Consider the following 18,626-nt stretch of genomic DNA (forward strand, 5'->3'; position numbering starts at 1 on the left):
GGCACTCAAGCCTTTAATAGCCCATACACAGTTGAGGCCACATGCAGTTACGCATTTCATAAATATTTTGATGAAAAAGGCTTTCTAGCTGAGATCTCCTTTTTGGCAAGAAAACAGTATCAGTTTTCCTACACTTCAGATAGATGGCCCTAGAGGATACTCCCACTGGGAAGGCGGACATGAGAGCCAACGCGGGTGTTGCATGTTCTGCTGAAGAGTTCGATCCTGAGGTTTCTGTGGTTCTGACTGAATTCCAGAGGTTGGTTGGAGAGAGGTCCAGATTTCCTGACTTCCGTTTGTGTAGGGGAGCCCTGAGGTGCTCAGCCCCCAAACAGTCACTGTTGTAATGGGCACCCAGTGGTCACCATGTACTTCCATAAGTCCCTTAGCTGCACAGGCCTCGGGAAACATTTCCTTTTATTGGTCATGGCTCCTCCCATGGATTCTGAGAGGAAAAGGACCCATTACAGTACAGAGTACTGGACTTTTCCATTTTCCTGCTGCAAAATGTGGTAGTTCCTGGATCTCTAGGATTTATGGAACTTTCTACCTGAAATAATTTCTGTCCAGCCTCCTTTATTCCTTTCCTTGTTTTCCCTCCTCTCTTCACTCCCACTCCCCACTACCTCCTTCCTCTCTGGCTGACCAGTGCAATTCTTGGATCTTAACTTTTGCTGATGGTCGACTTTTCTGTCTCCCACACTTTTCCTGCTTCTGTTGTGTTGCTTTTCCAGATCTAGGCCTCAACCTCTTATCTGTCTCCCTTTCCCACTGCCTGCCCTGGCCGGCCCTCCCCCTTCTCTGCATACCTCCATCTTTTGTTCTCAGAGTCTAGGCTGCCCTTGAAGGAGGAGGGTATGTTCTCTAAGGGACTGTCTCCTTTTCCAGTGTAGAGGTGGAACCCCCATAGTCCTGACTCCTAGCCCCTCTTTTCTGCAATCTTACCAAACTTCATTTGTCTTCCCCCAGATGCCATGGCCTTGCACTCCTTTCCCGCTGTAGTTTAAGGGGCAGTAGATCGCAAAAGACAATAATAAAGGGAGCACATGTGTCCTTCTACAAAGACAGGAACCCCAGGTCTAATGTTGTTGTGGGATTTGTCAGTGGGTAGTTGCATTTTGTTATTGTTGCATTCACCACCACTCCACCCCGCTACACGGGAGGGACAGGTGGTTGTCAAGAAGAAGGGGCAAAAAATTCGATATTGTCAAGCCACAGGTCCCAGCAGACAAGCCCCCAAACCAGATCTCTTGAACATAGAAGACCCCACCACCACCATCCCAGACTGAGCTCCTTGTTTGCCCCACCACTGAGCCTAGCACTTCCCACGGAAGTGAAACAAATGCTGAAAGCAGAGGAATCAAGCCACCCAAAATATGCTTAGAAGGAAAAAGTGTCCCACATCCCGTCCCCTGAGTCCCCCCAAGCCCCCCGCTCTTGGCCTCAACCCCTGCAGATGGCAGCCTCCACCACAGAAAGGCAACTTAGGAGTTTTTTTTTTTTTTTTTTTTTTAACCCGACTTTTGGCTGTAATTGGATTCAGGCTGAAACAACCACGTCCGCACAGGGAAAGGAGGGCATAGGGGCGGGGGCGGAGGGAGGCTGTGGGAGAAGGGAGGGACCAGAGAAGAGAGCAAGAGAGGGCTCGCAATCCAGTTCGCCGACTAAGCAGAAGAAAGATCAAAAAACGGGAAAGAGGGGACGAGCAAACAGGCGCCTTCAAGACCGATCCCCTCATCTCCACGTGGACAGCGCTCTGGGAATCCAAATTCAGTGCCTACGGAAGACAAAGGCGCCCCGCGGGAGTGGCGGCGCGACCCCAGGGCTTGGGCCCGGCCGCGGAGCCCGCTTGGCCCGGCTGCCCGGACAGTCGCGGACCATGTCTCCCGCCCCACGACCCGCCTGCAGTCTGCTGCTCCCGGTGCTCACGCTCGCCTCCGCGCTCGCCTCCCTCAGCTCTGCCCAGAGCAGCTTCAGCCCCGAAGTAAGTGAGCTCCTCCGGCCCTGTCCGGAGTCGCGCCCGGGGAGGCGAGCCCGGGGGTCTCCGAGAGAACAGCCCCGGATCGGAGGGGCGAGCGCTCGGGATGCCGGCTCCTCCGGCCTGCAGGTTCCCCCTTCCTCTCCACTTCCTCTCCTTTCCGTCCTCATCTCCAAACTTTCAAGTCCATCGACTTTGCCTCCTCCAACCACCCCCCCACCCCACTGCGCGCTGCCGACTTTCTGTCCCGTTCCTTTCCTTGGAAGAGCTTTCCAGCCGAAGCCCCCTCCGCACCCCTCCCCAGCTCCCCTGGGCTCTAAGCTCAGTTCTGGAACGGGTCGGGAGCCTGATAAATATCTGGACTCCGCTCAGAGCCCGCGCTGTCCTGGTTTCTTGTCCAGTGCTAGTTTGTTGTTCCTTCAGCTTTCCAGCTCGCAGGCGCTCGGCCGGCCGCGAGGCTCGGGGGATCGCGGCCCGGGCCCCCCACGCTGCGCCCTCCGCCGCCGCCTCCCGGGCGGTCCCGACCCTCTTCGGACACATCGGCTGCCAGGTGCGGTCGGGGGTGGACGGCGGAGCGGCCCCGGCCCCCATCCCACCCCCGCCTCCCCGAGAGGACCCTCTGCGTCCCGGCCCGCAGCCCTGGCGTCGAGGGTCACGGCGCTGGCGCCCTGGCCCGCGTTTCCGGACAAAGCTCTCCTTGTGAGCTGAGGGCTAGACCGGGCCGCCGCCTCCTCGCCCTGCTCCCGCTTCGGCGCCTTTAGTCTTTTTTGGTTAATTGCTTTTTTGTGTTAATTGCACGGAGACTTGGGGGCCTTGTACGGGGAGAGGGGTGAGGGCCTGGCCCAGGGCGCCCGCACAGGTCGCTGACTCGGTTGCTCCCCGCTTCTCCTCCCCGAAGCTGGCCCACCGGGCCCGGGAGGAAGCCGCGTGGGAGTTGTCTGAGAAAGTTTTTCCTCTCTCTCTCTTTTATTTTGGGGTGAAGGTGGGAGACGGATTTGATCAGTTTCTTATTTTGGGCCATCCCAACCCACTCAGCTCGGCCAAGGCCTGGGTGCGGTCGGGAGGGGCAGGGAAGGGCCCCTGAGCAGGGGGAGGGGATCTGGACTTGGCTTCCTCCCTCCTGGTCCCGGCGCTGGTCCCACTCCCCGGAGGAAACCTCTCCAGAAAGAACACACTCTCTCTGTCCTGAAGGGATCTGAAGCTGACAGAAGTGTGGCCCTCGGAAGGGGGGCGACCAGGGAGAGCGAAAATCTGCCCGGGCTAAGCCTGACTCGGTCCAGGAGGAGGCACCCTGTTTCCAGGCCTGGAGTCTTCATCAGAGGCCTAAAGGGGAGAGCTCCTAACAAAAGGAGCCTGGGCATCTGGGGGGCTTCCCGCTGCCAACTTCGCCAGCCCTGCCTTCCTTCCCTCCCCTGCCCCACTAGGTCCCCTAGAGGAGGGGCCGCAGACCTGGCTGTGTTTTAAGTGGGTCATGGGCAGTCACAGTGCCAGAACCACCGTTTGCTTCTGAGCCATGGAGGGGTGGGAGGCAGAAGGAGGGAGGAGCAGGCCCAGAGGCTGGAATCCAGGGCCTGCAGAAGAGCCAGAGATCCCTCCAGCTCCTCTCCAGGATGCTTAGGCCAGAGAAGTGGGCCCAGGAGTGGAAAGGGGTTCCCTGTCCTTGACTTCCCCCAGGGGAATACCTTGCACCTCTCGATTTTCAAGACAAAGCCAGCCAACTGAGTTCTCTGACCCTACCGAGTTGCTCCCTCTCCGGGCCTGTCGGGAGGGAGGGAGAGAGAGCTGGGGTGGCCCAGGCCTCAGGCGGCGGCTCCCTTCTAGCACCTCCGGAGTCCTGCACCAGCTCGGGACGGAGGGCACTCCTCCCCTTGGCCAGTCTGGCACTTGGCCCTTCCCCCACTCGGCCGCAGACACAAGAGTCCTCTCTTCTGTGGTTCAGACCTCATAGTCTCCTCTGTGGTTCTTGCTTTGCTCAGAGCCTAGGCCTGGGAGGAGGAGAGGAATGGGGGGCACTTCCTTTCCAGGACTTGCGGCTCTCTTGACTCCAGAAAGTCCCTTTCTTGACTAAGTCCCCACCTTTCTCTACTGGATTTGGATAGGGTGGGGGTGGGTGGGTGTGAATATTCAGACCTGTCTGCCTGCTTGAAAGACGCTTCGCCATGAGGGATTTATCCCAAATCCCAGAGCTCCTGGATGTGGGTTTCCCCCACCTCTCTGCTGCCCTCCCTTCTGTCATCCTGCCCTAGGAGCTTTGCCCCGCTGAGGGTTCGGGGGCTGACCTCCATCTTCCTGCCAGCTCCAACAGCAGTGAGCCATTCCCATCTTTTCTCAAAGTTGAAGCAGCTGCTCCCCTAACAGAGGGCATAAGCCCAGGGGTGTGTCTACCCTACAGGTGAGGCCAGGGGCAGAGGGAGTTTCCTGCATACTTGGGCACAGGGCCACAGCAGGTCTCCTGCAGGCACTAGCTGTGGCATCAGTCAGCACAGGTCAGGGCAGGTTCAGAGCTCCCCAGAGAGCAGCCCGGGATAGGAGCCTTCTGCTCTGCTCCCCAGAGGTTAAACTTTGCTCCCCCTCCCCCACCCCGAGGAGGGGCTCTCAGAGCGGGTGGTGCTGGGGTTGTTCTGGCCAGGCCTGTTGGCTGAGGAAAAGCTGGGTTGTTTACATCTCAATCCCTAACTCCCGTCATCAGCCTTGGGGGATCACTTCCCAGAACCATGTTGCAATTCTTGCCCCTGTGGGCTCAGGTCCCCAGTCAGCTGCTCCTGAATCACCCCCAGCCCCAATGCAAGCGCACTGCTCCATCTCCAAGGCCTGGCCCTCAAGGGGAAGGGCCACTTGCAGAGCCATCCTAATGACCTGGAGTAGGGGATGCACCTCTGCTCCAAGTTCCTATCCCAGGAACCTGCAGCCCCCAACCCTGGACTCTTTTAAGAAGGCAAAGCTGGAGCAGGGACTAGAGTCAGGGTTAGAAGAATCTCCCCATCGAGGCTCTAAGCATGTTAATGTTCCATGTATAACTTGACTCATTTAGTTTTTTCAACCTTAAGAAAACACTCTATTGTTCTTACAATAAACTGACTTTTTCCTCAACAGGGTTTTGCAGTCTGTGTACCTTTCAATCAAACACCGAAAATGTAACGTTATGTTAAGGCAATATGCCACCCTTTATATTATGAACAATTCAAATCATACCTGAAATAAACAACAGTCACCAAAGTACTAAATAAAATATTAACCGTAATGCTAACCACCACCTCAATCTCCCACTCCCTCTTTTGAGAACCTTAAATGGGATGTTAGGTCCCAAATCCTCGATCTCATTCTGCCTGGGTAGAGACAGTGGCAGGATCCTGGCTCTTTGTCTAGTCACATCCCCACCACCTCCAAAGACCCCAGCTTCCTCTATCAACAGTCAGCCTGAGCCCTAGTTTCTTTTCTGCCCTCCTTCCAAAAAGATCTCAGAACTGTGTATATCCTGGAGGCATGCCTGTCCCAGGAGAACCTTGTGCCAGGCCTCAAAGTGGAGCCCCCTCAGCCTCTCCCTTCTCCATCTACTATGGGACATACCCCAGCCTCAGGTAGAACATGCTGTATTTACAAGAACACTGACACAGAGGAGGAAAGAGCTGGAAGGGATCTCGACTCTTAGAAGACATCCTAGAACTCAATTAAACCACCAGGGCTCCCATCAGAAGAGTTACAGCCAAAGCGCAGAGCTGTGGCTCCCCTCCCCTCCAAGAGGATCAGCCATACTAGGACCTGGGCCAGAGTTTGGGTCCAGCCTGGGAGTTCTTCCAGACCCACTGCCAGAGCCAGGCTGGGAGCTCATGGCCCTTTCCACGCCAAGCCAAGCGTGTGTTCCAGGTGCCGTGAGGAGGCAGGGGCTCCCTTGGGCCAGGTGGGGATGCTCCAGGCCACACCCCTTTCCCCACAGGCCTGGCTGCAGCAGTATGGCTACCTGCCCCCTGGAGACCTGCGGACCCACACACAGCGCTCACCCCAGTCCCTCTCAGCTGCCATCGCTGCCATGCAGAGGTTCTACGGTCTGCGAGTGACAGGCAAGGCTGATGCAGACACCATGAAGTAAGTGCTAGAACCTGGCAGGAATTCTGCCCAGTTCCCACCCACATGACCCAGCACCAGAGAGGCTGCCACCTGAATGCCTGATCCTACCCCCGTACCTCATCCCCACAAGATGATCCTGACCCTCTCCTGTTCACCCGGACCTCAGGATCTTGACTCTTCCCCACACTGACCCTGGGGCCAGACACTGCCCCTCTCCTCTGAAGACCGACGTTGTTCTGTCATGTACTCTCCTGACCACAATCCCCATACCCCAACCCACCCCAGGGCCATGAGGCGCCCCCGCTGTGGTGTTCCAGACAAGTTTGGGGCTGAAATCAAGGCCAATGTTCGAAGGAAGCGCTATGCCATCCAGGGACTCAAATGGCAGCATAACGAGATCACTTTCTGGTGAGTCCAACAGGCGAGCGGCCTTTCTCACACGTTACCCTTCCCTACCAGGGATGCTTAGAGACTCAGAGGCCCCCTCCCCTACTCACACCTGTTCCTGCAAAGCATCCTGGGGAGTAGGGAGGAAAATGGCTCCCATCCTGGAGAGAGGTGCAGTCCCTGGAGGGTATATTCCAGGGCCAGAAGGCCCTCAGTTCTTGGGGCAGAGGCATCGTGAGACGGCAGGACACGCCGGGTCAGACAAAGATGGCTGGGCGGCTCAGTCAGACCTGGGAGAGTACAGGGAAGGAGAGTTTTGCCCCTAACACGCTCCCATCCTCTCCCCACGTGGCTGGACCTCAGCATCCAGAACTACACCCCCAAGGTGGGCGAGTATGCCACATTCGAGGCCATCCGCAAGGCATTCCGAGTGTGGGAGAGTGCCACGCCTCTGCGCTTCCGAGAGGTACCCTATGCCTACATCCGTGAGGGCCACGAGAAGCAGGCCGACATCATGATCTTCTTTGCTGAGGGCTTCCATGGTGACAGCACGCCTTTCGATGGCGAGGGCGGCTTCCTGGCCCATGCCTACTTCCCAGGCCCCAACATTGGAGGGGACACCCACTTTGACTCTGCCGAGCCCTGGACTGTCCGGAATGAGGATCTGAATGGTGAGCGAGGTAGCCCTGGATCTCTTATCCCTCAGAGAGTCAAGAGTCGTTTGCATGCGGGTTCTCTGGCCTCCTCCTCAAACCTCAAACCCCCCCCAAATCACAGGGCTTGTTGGGAACCACAAAGATCTCCTGGTCTGACTTCCAAGGAAAAGCAGGAATCCTGTTTTGGCCTATTTACATCTGGTCCCTTCTCTCGCCCAATAATTAACTTCCCAGTCAAAGACTTTGAAGCATCTGCATCAGCCACTTTTCCAGGCAAATGTCACATCTGGCTCCTGGGAGAAACTGAGGCCCAGATAGGACCTCAGCTTCCCTTAACACAACCCTCGCGGGGACTGGGATCTGGCCAGTCTCTCCTCTATCCAGAAGAGTTGCTGACTGGCTTCGTGCCTCATCTGCCAAATATGAGGCTGGAACTCAGGGTTTGCTCACTTCGGGTGGAAAATTTGGCAGGCAGGCTTCACTGTGAAACTTCTGATGGGGAAGCAGTGAGTCAGGGGAGGGACCCAGGCTGCCATCATAACCAGCCCCGTCCTTCCAGGGAATGACATCTTTCTGGTGGCTGTGCATGAGCTGGGCCATGCCCTGGGCCTTGAGCATTCCAACGATCCCTCGGCCATCATGGCACCCTTTTACCAGTGGATGGACACAGAGAACTTCGTGCTGCCTGATGACGACCGCCGGGGCATCCAGCAACTTTATGGTGACTAATCTATGCCCACATCTGCTCCTTTCTTTCTGCTCCTTGTCTCCTCCAGCTCTCTCTGGCCTGGGCATGTTCCCCTCCCTCATGCCCTACAGTCTTCCCGTCCCCCACCCCCCAACCCCCGCCCCATGACTCCACCTCCATCGCCCCCACTTTTGACCCCACCCTTTCTGTCCTTTCCCAGCTGATTGCTTCAGTCTCCCCCCTCAAGGTGTTTTCTGCCCATGTGTCTGTCCTTTCCTCCTACTCTGCCAAAGTCTGAAGTACCCCTCGTGTTCCAGGGAGTAAGTCAGGATTCCCCACCAAGATGCCCCCTCAACCCAGGACCACCTCCAGGCCTTCCGTCCCTGATAAGCCCAAAAATCCCACCTACGGGCCCAACATCTGTGATGGGAACTTTGACACTGTGGCCATGCTTCGAGGGGAGATGTTTGTCTTCAAGGTAAGAGGAAGAAGTGGGCTGGTGTGGGGGACAAAAGGGCTCTATAACCGGGTGGCAGGGTGGGCACAGAAGCAGGAGGACAAACACTGTGAAAGTGAAGTCGCTCAGTCGTGTCCGACTCTTTGCGACCCGACCCCATGAACTGCAGCCTACCAGCCTCCTCCATCCTTGGGGTTTTCCAGGCAAGAATACTGGAGTGGGTTGCCATTTCCTTCTCCAGGAGATCTTCCCAACCCAGGGATTGAACCTGGGTCTCCCGCATTGTAGGCAGACGCTTTACCGTCTGAGCCACCAGGGAAATCAAAATAAAACTGAGGCAGTGGGGGAGCTTTGGGGCCTGAGCTGGAGGACAAAGCTAAAGACTGAATGAACTGCCTCCCAGGAGCGTTGGTTCTGGCGCGTGAGGAAAAACCAGGTGATGGATGGATACCCCATGCCCATCGGCCAATTCTGGCGGGGCCTACCCGCATCCATCAACACTGCCTATGAGAGGAAGGATGGCAAGTTTGTCTTCTTCAAAGGTAACCAGACATTCTGCCATAGTCTTGGGGTGCGGGGCAGGTCTCCCTGGAGGAGCATGTTCCACTTGATTCCTCCAAAGACCCCAGGTGGAATGAGATCCTGCCCTCCCCACCCCACCCCAGGAGATAAGCACTGGGTGTTTGACGAAGCTTCCCTGGAGCCTGGCTACCCCAAGCACATTAAGGAGCTGGGCCGAGGACTGCCTACTGACAGGATTGATGCTGCTCTCTTCTGGATGCCCAACGGAAAGACCTATTTCTTCCGAGGAAACAAGTAAGACCTCAGCCCCTTGACCGCAGGCCTTCCTCGTCACACACCACCACCAGATTCCCTCAGTTCTAGTGGAAGATCTACTTGCCCCCCGAGATGTCTCCCTGAAGAAGGCACTGGCTGAACCTCCGCTGTTGCCTAGCAAGAGGCAGCCTCCACTGGGTGCTGACTGAGTGGGATATGACCCGGTCACCATCATTTTAGACCTGGTCATTTGACGCCTCCTGCCCCCAGCACCATGCCTCCGCCCCAGCTGCCAGGCACTGTCATTAAGGGCTGCTGGTGGCTCCTTGCAGCCTGGGCCCTCCCTTCCACCCCCAGCTTCCGCTGCCTTCAGCTGCAGGCCCTCATTAGTCAAAACCCCTGTCCCCCCACCCTTTGCTCACTGGTGAATTCAGTCCCAGGTCACTCCCCTCGGAGGATGTGCCCAGCGTCAAACCGCTTCCTTTCCCCGCCTCTCCCCTAGGTACTACCGTTTCAACGAGGAGCTCAGGATAGTGGAAAGCGAGTACCCCAAAAACATCAAGGTCTGGGAAGGAATCCCTGAGTCTCCCAGAGGGTCGTTCATGGGCAGCGACGAAGGTGAGAGGGGCACAGGAGGTGTGGGTGAAGGGAGGACAGGAACGGGGAGTTAAGGAAGAGCAGGACGAAAGACCGAGGGTGTTGGGTGTTAGAAAATGGATGATGCTGAGAACCGGGGAGCCCTTGCCACGTGCGGGGCCCTAGGTGCTTCCAGCGCTTCAGACCCTTCTATCTGCCCCACTCTCTCAGCCTGGTGCTATAGTCACCTGGCTTCAGAGCTGAGGAGACGGGTGCTCAGAAGTGTCAGGAGAGGAACTCAGCGGGCTCACACACTTAACAGTTTTCTTCCACTCTGCGTCTTCTCTTTGGCTCTTCTCCGGACACCACGTCCACCTCGCGGCTTCCACGCCACCCTCTTGCTGACCCTGCAGTCTTCACTTACTTCTACAAGGGGAACAAATACTGGAAATTCAACAACCAGAAGCTGAAGGTTGAGCCGGGCTACCCCAAGTCAGCCCTGCGGGACTGGATGGGCTGCCCGTCGTCGGGGGGCCAGCCGGACGAGGGGACTGAGGAGGAGACGGAGGTGATCATCATCGAGGTGGACGAGGAAGGCAGCGGGGCGGTGAGCGCGGCCGCGGTGGTGCTCCCTGTGCTGCTGCTGCTGCTGGTGCTGGCCGTGGGCCTCGCCGTCTTCTTCTTCAGACGTCACGGGACCCCCAAGCGACTGCTATATTGCCAGCGCTCCCTGCTGGACAAGGTCTGACCCCCACGGCCGCCCGCCCACTCCTACCACGAGGACTTTGCCTCTGAAGGCCAGTGGCAGCAGATGGTGGTGGGTGGGCTGCTCCCACCCGTCCCGAGCCCCATCCCCAGCACTCCCCGCCTCCCTTCTTCTCTGTCCCATGACTGGCCTCTCCCACCCTCCACGCTGGCATTGCTTCTTCCCTAGATGGGTCCCCCCCCCCCCCCCCCCCGGGGACTGAGCAGGGGCCGCCCTCCCAGCCCCTGCCCCTCAGGGGCCCCCATGGCTTGGTGTGTGTTCAGCCCCATCTGAATGTCTGGGCTCTGCACTTGAAGGCAGGACCCTCAGACCTCGCTGGTAAAGGTCACATGGGGTCATCTGCCCCTTTTCCATTCCCTGACATACCTTTAACCTCTGAACTCTGACCTCAGGAGGCTCTGGGCACTTCAGCCCCCAGGTGGACCCAATTGGCAGCCTCCCACCACTCCCTCTGGCTAAAAGAAATCTAATCCTGTTGTGGTGGGAGGAGACCCTGAGTGAGAGAGCGTGGGTTGCACAGCCACCCTAAGACCTTGGGAGGAAAACTCAGCGAGGGCCAGTCCTTTCCACAAACATCTGCCTCTGCCCCACCGGCCCCTGAGAACTTCCACAGAAGGAGCCTGAGCCATTAGGACTAAACAGGGGCTGCAGAAACCCTCGACAGCCCTACCCTCCCCAACGTTAGCTTCGGATGGGGAAGTCAAGGTTGGAAGAGCTGAGACCAGGGGTGCAGCCACCACGGTGGGGGCCCAGGAGCCCCGGGCGTGAGCCTGGAGGCCACAGAGAAAGAACCTCGCTTATAATGCAGGCAGCTGGGGTAGGGGCGCAAGGGCAGGGGACGGGGCAGGAGCAAAAGGCAAACCAGGGAGGCGCAGCAGGAGTGGATGGCTGAGCGCCAGGCAGGGACGCCACAGGGTGGGCTGTGGTACCCGGGGGAGGGCACTTTTCATTGGCGCTCTCAGGAAGGGCTTGAGAAAGTCACACCTGCTCCTGTTTGGGTGCCCCGGCTTCAATCAGACAGCATGGAGGGCAAGGCAGGGGGCAGAGAGGGGGCCCGTCGGGGATCGGTGACTCGGGACTTTTATGAGAGCAGCCACCTAGTTAGGGCGCTGAGGATCAGCCTGCCTCAGCCATCTTCTGCAAAGGGGCACCGGCCTGGGCGTTTCCGTCAGGTTAGCCCCTCACTTCCCGATGCCCCCCGCCACTCAGCCCTTGCTACAGGTGTCCTGCCCCCACTCCCACCCAGCCCACCCATCTGAAGTCTCCTTCGGCCACCGAGGGTGGTCATGGTACCAGAGACTTGGGAGAGTGAGAGGCCCTGTGGGGGCAGGGAGAGGAAAGGGATGTCAGGGGTTGGGGGGCAGGGGGGTGGGAGAAGTGGGGTGAACGGTGCTGGCAGTTCGGCTAAAGTTGTCTTGTTTGGGGTTTTTGTTTTGTTTAATGTATATTTTTATTATAATTATTATATATGAATTCCCTTCAAATCGTTCCTTTTTGTTAACAAGGGGCATGGGGTGGGGTGGGGGTGGGGGGCAGAGGCATCCGACCCCAGGAACCTGCAGGGCGGGGCTGGGTCATTGCCCTCTAAGGACATTTTTGACCTTGTTCAACCTTTCCACAAAGAATAAACAGTGTTTCACATTCTTTGTGTGGCTGCAGTTTGTGTGCCTGGGATGCGGCTGCAGGGGAATGGAAAGCAGGGGGGCCCTGCAGTGTTTTCCGTGAGGCGGGGTTTTGGTATTTTTCATAAAGGAATATGTTTATTCTCAGTGGACGAAAGGGATGCAGACGCCAGAGCTGGGGGGAGGCGGGCATGCTTTTGGGGGGCAGGGGAGTGGTCCACAGAGGCCAGCTAAAGCTACTGTACCCCAACCTGGCCTCTGAGGCCCAGGACTACAAAGGCAAGAGGAAGTGGCCAAGCTGAGGCTACTCGGAAAATCTTCCTAAATTGCGTTACCCTGTCGTGTGACCCAGCCACAGACCCTCTGTCCTCAGGCCTCGTGCTGGTTGCTGGGGGATCCCCGTGTCACAGTCAGCCTAAGGCTCAGGGGCAGGCCCTTCTCCCCAGCCCTCAGGACCTCAGCCTCTACCAGGCCCAGGGCTCCCCTGCAGGGGCAGAAGAAACAGACAGGAAGGGAGAAGGTTGCCCCACGGCCTCACCCCAGTTGCCCAGGAGAGGCAGGATGGTCAGGTAGGAAGGGCAGAACGGCAAGGCCTTGTTTCCTCTTTCCCTAGAAACTGATGCCCCAAACGGGGTTCCCAGGCTGTCGACCCACCCTTCCACCAATGCAGCCTGGAGGGAAGAATCAGCTGCTGAGTCAGCTCAGCTGAAGGGGAGCAGTGCTCATTCTTCCCTCCTTCCCTTCCTGCCTCAGCCCGGCCCTCCCCGGGCTCCAGCCCAGGCCCCCTCCACGGCCTGCCTCCAAGAGCCCTGGCCCCACCTAGGCCAGGCGTTCTATCCAGCTGCTATTCAGGGCTGGCGGGTGTGATTGCTTTGGCAGAAGGGGTACCCCACCTTCCTGCCAGCCAGGAACCCTGACCCTACGCCTGGCCTCCTGCGCCTCTCCTGCCAACAGCTGTTTGGCACGGCCTGTGCGTCTCCGTGGAGTTGGATACCACCTCCCTGCCACCCTCACCGGAGGGGATGCGGACCCTGAGAAGTCGGGGGCGTCTGGGGGCAGTGGGGCCCATGCGTGTGGCAAGGAGCTCAAAGATGAGCTCATGGCCCCTTTGTGTTTTTGTGGCTCACATCTGGAGGCAATTACAGATGTTATCCAGTGGGAGTTCTGCAAAACACAGCTGGAGCCAGCGGAGGCGCACGGGGAGGGGGGTGCCAGAGGGAAGAGCGGGGGGAGCCTGGGGCTCCCGTGGCTGGACTGTGGTTTCCCCATCACGAGGAAATTGTTTGGCTCTGATTCTGGAATCACAAGATGCTCTCTGAAGCCAAGGGGATGGAATGGAGGACCAGAGACAAAGGGGGAAGAGGGGGAAGAGGCTTCGCAAGCAGGGAGAATTGCAGGGTGGAGGCCGCAAGTCCCGTGCTTCTGACGTGCCTTGGGTCTGAGGGATCCAGCCTAGTGAGGTGGCTGGGGGACCCCACCCGGCCCCAGCTGAGGGAACCATCAGGTCAGGCTGGGTGAGGGGAGACCAGAGGCCCCGTGGCTCCCGAGAGACCTGCAAACACTGCCTTCACTGGCCCTACCCTGCTTTGTCCATTGGGCCTGACCCAGTTTCTATGGTTCCAAGTTCCTTTATTCGAAAGCAGCGCATGTGAGTGAGAGCAGCCAGGAGGGAGCCAAGGGGAATCTGCAAGGAGGTTTGGGCAAAACCCAGGGAAGCGGGCTCTCGGGAGACTGGACTGGGGGCAAACACAGAACGCAGGCTACACTCTGCCCACCACAGCATCCCACATGTTTCCAGGGGGAGCCACGGACACCCTTGGCATCACCTCCCTCCTGGGGGTTCCTGCCACCGTCTGGGCCTATGCCTCCAAGGCTGCCAGCCAGGCGCTGGGTCCACGGTATGGAAAAGAGACGGGAAGCCCTAAGAGGAGCTGAGCTCTCTAGAGGAGCGGGGACTGAGCAGAGTGACCCCCACACACAATCTGGCAGCTGTCTTGGTCCTCCCCCCCCCCACAGCCCCCATCTCCCCACAATCTGACGGACTTCCCAGTCCTCTCTTTACTCTGTATCCCCACTTCCTCTTCCAGCTAAAGGGAGGTGGTGGGAAACTAATGCCTGCTGAGGTCCTCGCAATACTCAAGGACACAGGCACTGACATTGCCCCCATTTTACAGATGTGGAAACTGAGGCCCAGATAAGATGTGCTCAAGCTCCCAACTTGGTAGTCCAAAATCAGGGCCTGTCTGACATTTTTTTCCTGTACAAGCAGATTCTAACCATGTCTGTTTGGAGTCCCTTCCAGTGTGAACCCCCACGTAGCCGGGCACGGGCATGGCAGATTCTGTGGACTCTGTCAGCATATGTGTGCTTGTGTGCTGTGCTGTGTCACAGGGGCACCGGGGAGAAGGGCTGTTCCTCAGGAATCTGCTTGGCCAGGAGTCACCTTCCTCCTTAGGGGCAAGAACAGGTATTCTGATGGAATGGAAGAGGCATAGCGCTGAGAAGCCAGAGGAACTGAAAGGGGCAAAGGCAGCAGCTAGGGGAGGGACGTGTGTGTGCTAAGTCACTTCAGTCGTGTCTGACTCACTGTGACCCCATGAACTTCAGCCCCCTTCAGTCCACGGGATTCTCTATGTAAGAATACTGGAGCAGGTTGCCATTTCCTCCTCCAGGGGATCTTTCTGACCCAGAGATAGATCAAACCCACACTTCGCCAAGCTCCTGTGCTGCAGGTGTGGGAGGGATGAGGGTGGTCAAAGTCTGAGGCAGGGGCCTCGGGGGAGGAGGAGGCCTTCAGGATGGTTCCCATACCCTGAGGCTCCAGGGAAACCCCAGGGGAGGTTGCTCCATTGTTCTGTGGTCCCCATAGCCCCACCAAACCCACCCCCCAAATCTTTGCCTGCCTCCCTCAGACAGTCTTGGGAGACCGGGGAGACCCAGAGGCAGCCTTCTTTGAGGGGGCTGAGCAGCCAGGGCTTGGAAAGGAGGCAGGCTTGACTGGCCAGAAGCCACCTTCCAAATGAGCTCACACACATATTTTCCACCCTGGCCCAGGGCCGTGGCTGGGTGCCTTCCAGGCCAGCCTTCCCCAGCCAGGCCCAGCCCCCTCTGTACTCCCCGATCCCTCACCAGACCTGGACCCTGCGGTTCCACAACAGGACTGGGCACCCCAGGCCCGGGGCTGTCACCACACCCCAAGGGAGCAGATTTTCTGCCTCCAGACTAGGGCCAGGTCTCCCCAGGTTCCCTCACTCCAATGGGACTTTGTGGCTTAGGCAGGAAAAGACGAGTTTCCTGCTCCCAAAGACTCACACCTGGATAGGGAGGGGCCAGAGGGGAAAGAAGAGGTGACCACACTGTAGTGACTTGAAGGAAGCACTTCCTTAGCCTGATGTAGCTCATTGACTCAGGGACCTGGCCAGGTCTGGAAGCTGCCTCACCATGGATCACTTCCTGCACCCTCACTTGATTTCCCGCTAGGGCCACTTCCCTGCTCTGGGGCAGGATGGGGTCTGGGCAGGGCAAGGCCAGGCTGACCACAAAGCAGGGGAAAGACGGGGGCCTCGGAAGGGCCCAGCAGATTCACACACACGCGACAGGCTCCAGCTCATTTTGATCCAGCCTGTGGTCAAAGACGTCACCCTGAGCCCAGCTTCCAGAGACATGTAGCACCAGGCCAGCAAGCAAGATCAATGCCTCAAAACACTCTCCTTGGCCACTCCGTGCCTGGCTCTGTGCTAGGAGCGTGGCTGCCCTGACCCAATACCCTGGGTCCCACAATATCTTCCTGAGGTTCCATGAGTTTGTATATTCAGACACACAAGACAATTCATCCCATTTTGGATTCCAAGAATACGGGCACTGCGGGTAGATCATACAGCCAGCCATTGCCTTCTCTGTGGAGGAATAACTAAGATTCGTAACACCACTGATCCCATCACAGCCACCAAACAAACATTCTGTTCTCACTTCCTTAGAAAAGAGTAGGATGGTGCTAGGTACACAAGAGCCCCTCTTAATAAAAGTTTGCTGACTTGAATTACCAGTGAGAGCTCTGATGTACATACATAAACAGCTGTAGATACGGACTTCCCTGGTGGTCCCAGGGCTAAGACTACATGCTCCCAGTACAGGGGGCCAAGGTTTGATCCCTGGTCAGTGAACTATATCCTGCATGCCACAACTAAAGACCCCGTGTGCTGAAACGAAGACCCAGCACAGACAAATAAATAAATACTGTATATGTATGGCTGAGTCCCTTTGCCGTGCACTTGAAACTATTACAACATTGTTAACTGGCTATACCCCGATATAAAATGGTGTCCTGGTGCAATCTGCCTGCAATGCAGGAGACCCAGGTTTGATCCACGAGTCAGGAAGATCCTCTGGAGAAGGGAATGGCAACCCACTTCAGCATTCTTGCCTGGAGAATTCTATGGACAGAGGAGCCTGATGGGCTCCATGGGGTCTCGAAGAGTCAGACAAGACTGAGTAACTAACATGCACATGCAATACAAAATAAAAAATTTTCAATAAATACATATTTTTTAGAAAACAGCTGTAGTTGTGAATACATAAATATTCTATATATGTGCAAAAAGTATGTGACATAGTAAATATATAGGTTAAAAAATCATTGAGCTATATGCACTTAAGTTTATTACATTTTTAAAAATTTTACTGTATATTTCACCTCAATCTTTATTTTATTTTATTTTTTAATTTTTTTATATTCACCTCAATCTTTAAAAGGTTCAAAAAAGAAAGAAACTGTATTGAGGGAAGAGATTCATAACTCCAGAACAGCTGCTCTGTCCCTGTAGACCTCCTCATGTGCCAACCCTACCCACTGCTGGGCTTAGTCACTCAGTCATGTCCGACTCTTTGCAACCCATAGACTGTAGCCCGCCAGGCTCTTCTGTCCATGTGGATTCTCCAGGCAAGAATACTGGAGTGGGTTGCCATGCCCTCCTCCAGGGGATCTTCCCAGTCCAGGGATTGAACCCAGGTCCTCCTGCATTGCAGGCAGATTTTTTACTATCTGATCCACCAGGGAAGGCCTAACCCCACAGAGTGCCCTTAATCGGAGGATGATTGGTATTGGGTTGTGTCAGCCCAGCTCTTCTGGAAATACCAATCCTCTAGGCTGCACACTCAGGACAGCCAGCGCCAGGACCCTGGAGCACCAGCAGGAAGGTCTCTCTTTCTTTCATCCCTCTAAGCTTCATCCCAGGTGTCCTCAGAGTCTCTTCTCCACTCTACTGGCCTGTGCTCCAGAGGTCCTCCCAACTACCTCACGCCTGCACAAAACTGCCCATAAATTCTGGAGGGAGGAAAGCTGGAGAAGGGGACCAAGAGGAACGCCCACCCCATCCTCTCAGGCTGGGAGCAGCTCAAACTGCTGCAGAGACCGGCTGGGCAGGGTTTGCAGGGTGGTAGCGCCCCCTCGTGCTAGGTGTTGGCACTGCAAACCAAGCCGGGAGAACTGAGAGGCGGAGGCAAAGCCTGCCACACTCAGGGCCAAGGATACCGCCGGCCTGTCCCTTCCCCCTTTGTACTTTCCACACTTCCACCCAGGACACCTGTACTTAAACGGGTGGGACTGTGGGCGCGACAGGATGACAAACCTTAGTCTTCCAGCTGCAGAGAGGGAAAAGTCAAGAGTTTCCGTTGTCTGCCCCTTTATGGGGGTTGGTGAACAGCCCTGGAATAACTCCAGGAAGGAAGAGGGGAGGGGAGGGGTTGCAGGAGAGGGTGCCTGATAGAGGAAGTGAAAGGGGCACTGGGGTCCTTGCCTCCGAGTTGCCACACTGCCCTCCTGTGGACGCCTCAGGCACTGACCCCTCCAGGATGCCTGGACCCTGGGCTCTTCAGGTCAGCGGCAGGTGAAGCTACACTCCTGGATCTCAGGATGCTAGGACAGAACTACCTCTGGCCAAGGCAAGCAGGCCTCTGCGACTCCTGTATCTTAGAGTGGGACATTTCTGTGCCACTTGTCTGAGGCTTTTAGACGTCATGCCCAAGCCTTCTAGGGGGGTTCCTGACCTGCACCCATTCTTCCAAAGTCATCCACACTCTGGGACCAGGAGACTCCTTTACTCCCGGTCTTACAATGATAAAAGTCTTAAATTTTGTAGTTCAAAAATGCCTGGAGGTATATTGCGAATATCACTCTATTATTGTCTGTTTATGCTAAAAAATTTTCATTTGTTAAATATAAGCATTTAAAATACACCAAACATTTTCAAAACAATCTTAGTTTTTAAACTTTTTAATATGCCAGAGGCCCTCTAAATGGACATGATTGAGGTTTCTCTCAAACCTCCAAGGGGTGTCCCCAAGCCTGCATCTCATTTTTTCCAAAGCACAAGGAAACTTGCTCCTGACACCATATGGTAGAGTCTTTAACATAGAGGTTTCCCCATCTTGAAAAGCTCTCCTGGATTCTGCCGCGGTCTTGAATGATTTTTCTCATTTTCCCCTTTTCTGTCAAGCCAAAGTTTTCCAAAAGCTGTCTGCATTCTTTCCCGTCATTTCTTTCTTTCTTTCTTTAATTTTTTGGCTGTGTGGCATGTGACATCTTAGTGGCTCATGAGATCTTAGTCCCCCGAACCGGGATCTAACCCACACCCCCTGCATTGGAAGCATTGAGTC

General features: G+C 56.4%; 1 protein-coding gene and 1 non-coding gene across 2 annotated transcripts; one reads left to right on the forward strand and one right to left on the reverse strand.

Annotated features, from left to right (window-relative positions):
* Positions 1 to 1,611: 1,611 nt before the first annotated feature.
* Positions 1,612 to 11,994, forward strand: MMP14 (matrix metallopeptidase 14). Its single transcript, XM_061157744.1, has 10 exons — positions 1,612 to 1,984; positions 5,913 to 6,061; positions 6,329 to 6,451; positions 6,794 to 7,101; positions 7,646 to 7,807; positions 8,092 to 8,252; positions 8,635 to 8,773; positions 8,897 to 9,047; positions 9,511 to 9,626; positions 9,998 to 11,994. The coding sequence occupies exons 1-10, from the start codon at positions 1,880 to 1,882 to the stop codon at positions 10,330 to 10,332; spliced, it is 1,749 nt and encodes a 582-aa protein (XP_061013727.1). The 5' UTR covers positions 1,612 to 1,879; the 3' UTR covers positions 10,333 to 11,994.
* On the reverse strand, positions 8,479 to 8,550 carry TRNAC-ACA (transfer RNA cysteine (anticodon ACA)). Its single transcript has one exon. It is a non-coding gene; the product is annotated as a tRNA-Cys (tRNA).
* Positions 11,995 to 18,626: the final 6,632 nt, after the last annotated feature.

Source organism: Dama dama, chromosome 12, assembly GCF_033118175.1.
Source record: "Dama dama isolate Ldn47 chromosome 12, ASM3311817v1, whole genome shotgun sequence".
In the NCBI taxonomy this organism is placed as follows: Eukaryota; Metazoa; Chordata; class Mammalia; order Artiodactyla; family Cervidae; genus Dama; species Dama dama.